We start from the raw sequence: 6,708 nt of genomic DNA, 5'->3' as shown, positions 1-6,708 counted from the left end.
GATGGTTATGAGCCACCATGTGGTTGCTGGGATTTGAACTCCGGACCTTCGGAAGAGCAATCGGGTGTTCTTACCCACTGAGCCATCTCACCAGCCCTGCCCCTTCCCCTCTTACACACACTCACATACACAGGCACACATACTCATGTACACACGACCAAGAACCACCCCACCCAGAGATATCCTTGCTCTCCAGTACTTCCTAGGATAAGATATTTGCTACAGTGAGGATCCAGAATGCCTCCCGAAAGCACACAAATTAGATTAAAGGCTCAGTTCCTGGTGTATTTCAGCAGTGGTAGAGATGGGATGGTGCTGGCATGCCTTCAAAGGGGACCACGGAACCCTGTTTGTTTTCCAAAGCTCCTTTTTCACTTCCTGGCCATATGTGTTCAGTTTTACCCTCTCTACCCCACAACCCACTTGTGAGAGGTTAGAAGGGATGCATCTGTGAAGTGGAAATTTCCACTTCAGGTCCACCCAGTCAAGAGTCAGAACCTTTAAAACCATGAGCCAAAAAAGAAATACACACACACACACACACACACACACACACACACACACACACCATAGCAAGAGAAAACTGACTGACACAACCTCTCCATTTCTGATGTCTACATTATTCTACTTCATACACACACACACACACACACACACACACACACACACACACATGTCCATGTATATCAATTTAAAGTTTTTTTTCATTTGAAATAGTTGATAACGTTGTTGAAACAGGATGGAACACAGTATGGGAGAGTCTAGTATGGTTCCTATTTCACAGCTCAGTCACCAGAAGCTTTATTGAAGAGATTAGTACACCACCACCCAAGAGGAGACCACAGAGAAAAGACTTAGCTCAGAGTCTTAACATTCTTCATCCGGACCCCACCAACCTTCTCCGAGCCACCCTGTCAGTGCAGCCAGCCTTGAGAGTCCCATAACCCTTAGTTAGAGCTAAGCAACCTCTTGCTTACCTGGGGCGGGGAGGGAGCCAAATTGTGTTCCTGTTTGACCAGCCAGTTGCTGAGCAACAGCAGAAGGAGGAGGAAGGCAAACAAGATGGGCTTAAAGCTTATCAACCAAGCCAAGACGGCTCCTAAGGGGCCAGAAGAAGCAAGGAACCCGTGGAAACTCCTCAGAAGAAAGATTAGTTCCCCCAACATCGTGGCACAGAGGGGCAAGGCCCCAGGCCCCTGCTTCAGGCCCCTCCATAAAAGGAGGCATGGCCATCCACTCCTCTGATTCACAACCAGCTCCCCACCCTGCTGTCGCATAACAATAACTTCTCCTAGGCCTTAAGGGCCCACTGTGTGTCAGACTCTCTGGTAGGCAGCGTTGCCAGCACCACCTCCTGACATCCACAGGGCAGCCACATGAAGGAGGTCCTCAGCGGTACCTCTCATGGAACGCTTCCTGGTACTCCTGAAAGAAAACAGTCGATGCTATAGGTCACCTGTTCTCATAATGGGGAGGCCGCTAAGAAATCTGTAACATGGAAATAAGAGAAACAGATTGCTGTGCGCTTACATAGTCACAGCAGGGTGCTGTCAATAAGCCTGCAGAGGCTGCATGCTTGATTTACTTTAAAAATTATACTTCTTTAGTCAGGTGGTGGTGGCTCGTGCCTTTAATTCCAGCACTCAGGGGGCAGAGGCAGGTGGATCTCTTGAGTTCGAGGCCAGCCTGATCTACAGAGGATACAGGATAGCCAGGGCTACACAGAGAAACCCTGTCTCAACAAACAAACAAAACAGCAACCAAAAACAAAAACAAAAACAAACAAAAACCCAAGATATTCTTATTTATTATTTGCGTATGTATGAATGTACGAGAACATTCTACCACATGTGTCTTAGGGGTCCAACCCAGGTTACCAGGCTTGTCAGCAAGTGCCTTTGCCCACTGAATGGAACGTTCCTCTTATTTTTGTATTTTAGTTATCTGTGGGTGTATGGGGAGGCCAGAGAACAATTTTGTCTATCATTCCTCAGGAGCCACTGGCTTTACTTTTTTGAGACAGTCTTTCACTGCGACTTGGGGCTCACCAATTTGGTTTGAATGTCTGATCAGCAAACCCCAGTTTTCTCCTGTCCCCACTTCCCCGGTACTGCGATCATAAGAGCTTTCCACCACACCTAGCTTTTTATGAGACTCATACTCATGCCCTTGTGCTTGCGTGGTATTTACAAATAGCACCATCTCTCCAGCTCTTGATGGACTCCTTCATGTCGGTCAGCGGCCTTACTCTGTTAAGTTAGATACTAGCTGGCTAAATGTGCCGGATCATTTCATGTCAACTTGACACTAGCTAAAGTCATCTGAAAGGAGGGGACCTCAATTAACAGAATGCTTCCACAGGTGGGTATCTAAGTTCGAGGCCAGCCTGGACTACAGAGTGTTTCAGGACAGCCAGGGCTACACAGAGAAACCCCGTCTTGAAAAGAAAAACAAACAAACAAAAAACAAAAACAGGAGTGAAAGAAAAGCCTCCATAGGATTGAGATCTAAGAAAGGAAGGCCTCTTCCTCTCCGTCCCAAATTGAACTCAAGTTGGAAGAGGTGAGTCCGGCCTCAAAATGGAGGGCGTGATCCACAGGAACCGGAGCAGCTGAAGAAGCTGTTAATTGGTGGTCTGAGCTCTGAGCAGCTGAGGAAGCTGTCCATTGGTGGTTTGAGCTTTGAAACCACAGAGGATAGCTTAAGAGAACATTTTGAGAAATGGGGCACACTTACAGACTGTGTGGTAATGAGAGCTCCCCCCCCCCAAAAAAAAATGTTCCAGAGGCTTTGGTTTTGTGACCTATACTTGTGTTGAAGAGGTGGATGTTGCAATGTGTGCTCTGCCACACAAGGTTGATGGGTGTGTGGTGGAACCAAAGAGAGCTGTTTCTAAAGAGGATTCTGTAAAGCCTGGTGCCCATTTCACGGTGAAAATTGTTGTTGTTGGTATTAAAGAGGATACGGAAGAATATAACCTGNGAGACTACTTTGAAAAGTATGGCAAGATTGAAACNNTAGAGGTTATGGAAGACAGGCAGAGTGGGAAAAAGAGAGGATTTGCTTTTGTAACTTTTGATGATCATGACACAGTTGATAACATTGTTGTTCAGAAATACCACACTATTAATGGGCACAATTGTGAAGTGAGAAAGGCCCTTTCTAAACAAGAAATGCAGTCTGCTGAACCCCAGAGAGGTCGTGGAGGTGGATCTGGCAGCTTTATGGGTCGTGGAGGAAACTTTGGTGGAAGAGGTGGCTCTGGTGGTGGAGGTGGTGGCAGCAGAGGCAGTTATGGAGGTGGTGATGGTGGATATATGGATTTGGAAGTGATGGTGGCAGCTATGGTGGTGGTCCTGGTTACAGTAGCAGAGGAGGATATGGAGGTGGTGGACCAGGACATGGAAACCAGGGTGGTGAATATGGTGGTGGAGGAGGAGGATATGATGGTTACAATGAAGGAGGAAATTTTGGTGGAGGTAACTATTATGGTGATGGGAACTATAATAGTTGGGAAATATAATAGGTGGGACTTTGGAAATTATAGTGGACAGCAACAATGAAATTATAGACACATGCAGGGCGGGGGCAGTTTTGGTAGAAGAAGCTCAGGCAGTCCCTATGGTGGCGGCTATGGATCTGGAGGTGGAAGTGGTGGATATGGTAGCAGAAGGTTTAAAAATAAAACAGAAACAGCTACAGTTCTTAGCAGGAGAGAGAGCGAGGAGTTGTCAGGAAAGCTGCAGGTTACTTTGAGCCAGTCGTCCCCGATGCATTAGAGGAACTGTAAAAATCTGTCATAGAAGGAACAATGATCAGAAAAGTTACTGCAGCTTAAACAGGAAACCCTTCTTGTTCAGGGCTATCATAGCCACAGTTTGCAAACAGTGCAGCTATTGATTAATGCAATATAGTGTCAATCAGATGTACATTCCTGAGGTCTTTTATCTGTTGTAGATTTGTCTTTTTCTTTTTCTTTTCATTACATCAGGTATATTGCACTGTAAATTGTGATATTGGTACCAGGAATAAAAAATTAAGAAGCCGGGCGTGGTGGCGCACGCCTTTAATCCCAGCACTGGGGAGGCAGAGGCAGGCAGATTTCTGAGTTCGAGGCCAGCCTGGTCTACAAGTGAGTTCCAGGACAGCCAGGGCTATACAGAGAAACCTTGCTGCTTGTGGACGTTGTACATCGTGGTGCGCACTAGGCTCCGCACCACGATGTACAACGTCCACAAGCAGCAGAGGTCCTGAGTTCAAGTCCCAACAACCACATGGTAGCTCACAATCATCTGTAATGGAATCCCATGCTCTCTTCTGGTGCATCTGAAGACAGCTACAGCGTATTCATATAGATATAATAAACCTTAAAAAAGAAAGAGAGAGAGAGAGAGAGAGAGAGAGAGAGAGAGAGAGAGAGAGAAAGGAAAGCCCATAGGATGTTTGTTTCCAATATTTTTAAAAGAATGATTTTATTTATATGACTACCCTGTAACTGTCTTCAGACACATCAGAAGAGGGCATCAGATCCCATTACAGATGGTTGTGAGTCACCATGTGGTTGCTGGGAATTGAACTTAGGACCTCTGGAAGAGCAGCCAGTGCTTTTTTTTTAAAACCTTTTTTTTTTTTATTGGATATTTTCCTAATTTACATTTCAAATGTTATCCCCTTTCCCGGTTTCCCAGCTTCCCAGTTTCCCAGTTTCCCTCCCTCCTGGAAACTCCCTACCTATCACATCCTCCTATCACATCCTCACATCCTCCCTCCCCAGGCAGTGTAACCACTAAGCCATCTCTCCAGCTCCCCAACATAATCTTTTTATTGATTATTTGGGTATTTCAAATAATGAACCCCGGCCACGCTCATGTCCCACTCTTCCCATGCCCACTCTCTCACCCATGTGCACCTCTCCCAATACCCCAAGTACAGTGTGTGTTACCCACACTCCCTGGAGCATGGTCAAATTCCCAGTGAGTCCTTCCCCATCACCCCACCAGAAGTCGTCAAGTATAGAGAGCTACACTTCCGCATCTTTGTCACAATTTTGTAGGACTCTCTTCAATAGCTTTCTGTCTAGACTGTTTCTTTTTGCAGGGCGGAGGGTAGGGGAGATGTTGCAGAAGCCTTCAGTGTCTCTCATTTTCAACAATGAGTCTGGAAGCATCGATACCTCTGCAGCTAAAATCCTGCCTCAAAAAATTAAATAAATAAAACATAAATAAAAAAGGTGTTTGGGAATCAAGTGTGTGTGTGTGTGTGTGTGTGTGTGTATGTGTTGTATCAGTGAGGTGGCCCACTCAGTAAACTTTATGAATTGAGTTTAATCTTTGGGATCCATATTTTAAAAAGGGAGAACTGAACTTTTCAAATTGCCTCTGACTTCCATACCTATGCTATGACACCCCTTACCACCACACTAAAATAAAAAAAAATTCCTTTATTTATCCTTTACTTATTTATTTTGAGGCAGGTACCTCTGTGTAACAGCCCTGGCTATTCTGGAACTTACTCTGTAGACCAGGCTGGCCTCATACTTACAGAGACCTGCCTGCCTTTGCCTCCCAAGTGCTTGGATTAAAAACACCAGGCTTTAAAAGCTGTTAAAAATAAAGGAATGGATTAAAAGCCGAAAAGTCTGAAGCAATCCACTATGCATTGATAAATGAATGGATCAATAAAATGTGGGGAGCTGGAGACGTGGGTCAGCAGGCACAGTGCTTGCCTAAAGCGATGGTTAATGTTAGTGACAGAGTCGCCTGGGCGTTGGGCCTCCGACATGCCTGTGAGGGAGTGTCTTTATGGCCAGCTTTCCTGGTGGCCCCTTTACTGCAATCCTGGGCTGTGTAAGATGGAAAGAGGAGCAGCGTGTGCATTCATCCCTCCGGGCTTCCTGATTGTGGATGTCATGGGTCCAGCTCGCTCTAGCTCCTGCTGCCTTGGCTCCAGGGGGACGGGAGAGTAATATGCTTTTTTTTTTTTTTTGGTTTTTCGAGTCAGGGTTTCTCTGTATAGCCCTGGCTGTCCTGGAGCTCACTTTGTAGACCAGGCTGGCCTTGAACTCAGAAATCCACCTGCCTCTGCCTCCTGAGTGCCGGGATTAAAGGCATGCACCACCACACCCAGCCAGAGAGTAATATGCTTACATCTTTTTACACTATGTATCGCCTACTTATGATGGAAGAGCACGACTTCCTTACATTACCAACTCTTCTCTAAACTGCTCTCTTCTCTTCCTCACAAAGCCTTCTCCAGCCCCTCAATATAATTCTACCACACTCACCGATTTTGTGAATTGTGACCATGAAAACAACATACTTCATACATGGGACATACATGGCACTGTGAATACATTTTTTTCTTCCAGTGTACTGTTCTTTTTTTAAGATTTATTTATTTATTATATGTAAGTACACTGTAGCTGTCTTTAGACACTCCAAGAGGGCGCTGGATCTATTTATGGATGGTTGTGAGCCACCATGTCGTTGCTGGGAATTGAACTCAGGACCTTTGGAAGAGCAGTCAGTGCTCTTAACCACTGAGCCATCTCTCCAGCCCCCTTGTGTACTGTTTTTGTTTTGTTGGTATGTTTTTTTTTAAAGTTTTATTTATTTACTATATGTAAGTACACTGTAGCTGTCTTCAGACACTCCAGAAGAGGGCATCAGATCTTGTTACGGATGGTTGTGAGCCACCATGTGGTTGCTG

General features: G+C 45.5%; 1 protein-coding gene and 1 pseudogene across 1 annotated transcript in view; one reads left to right on the top strand and one right to left on the bottom strand.

Annotated features, from left to right (window-relative positions):
- Window positions 1-1,221, bottom strand: part of Tex46 (testis expressed 46) — a 3,449-nt gene extending 2,228 nt beyond the window's left edge. Inside the window, exon 1 of the mRNA XM_021201352.1 lies at window positions 978-1,221. Coding sequence (XP_021057011.1) covers window positions 978-1,166 — 189 coding nt within the window. The 5' untranslated portion in view covers window positions 1,167-1,221. The remainder of the gene's footprint in view (window positions 1-977) is intronic.
- A 1,128-nt stretch (window positions 1,222-2,349) lies between these two features.
- Window positions 2,350-3,779, top strand: LOC110323868 (annotated as a pseudogene).
- The last annotated feature ends 2,929 nt before the right edge of the window (window positions 3,780-6,708 follow it).

Source organism: Mus pahari, chromosome 6, assembly GCF_900095145.1.
Source record: "Mus pahari chromosome 6, PAHARI_EIJ_v1.1, whole genome shotgun sequence".
Taxonomy (NCBI): domain Eukaryota; kingdom Metazoa; phylum Chordata; class Mammalia; order Rodentia; family Muridae; genus Mus; species Mus pahari.
The sequence above is the reverse complement of the archived record's forward strand: the minus strand, read 5'-3'. Positions and strand labels throughout refer to the sequence as shown.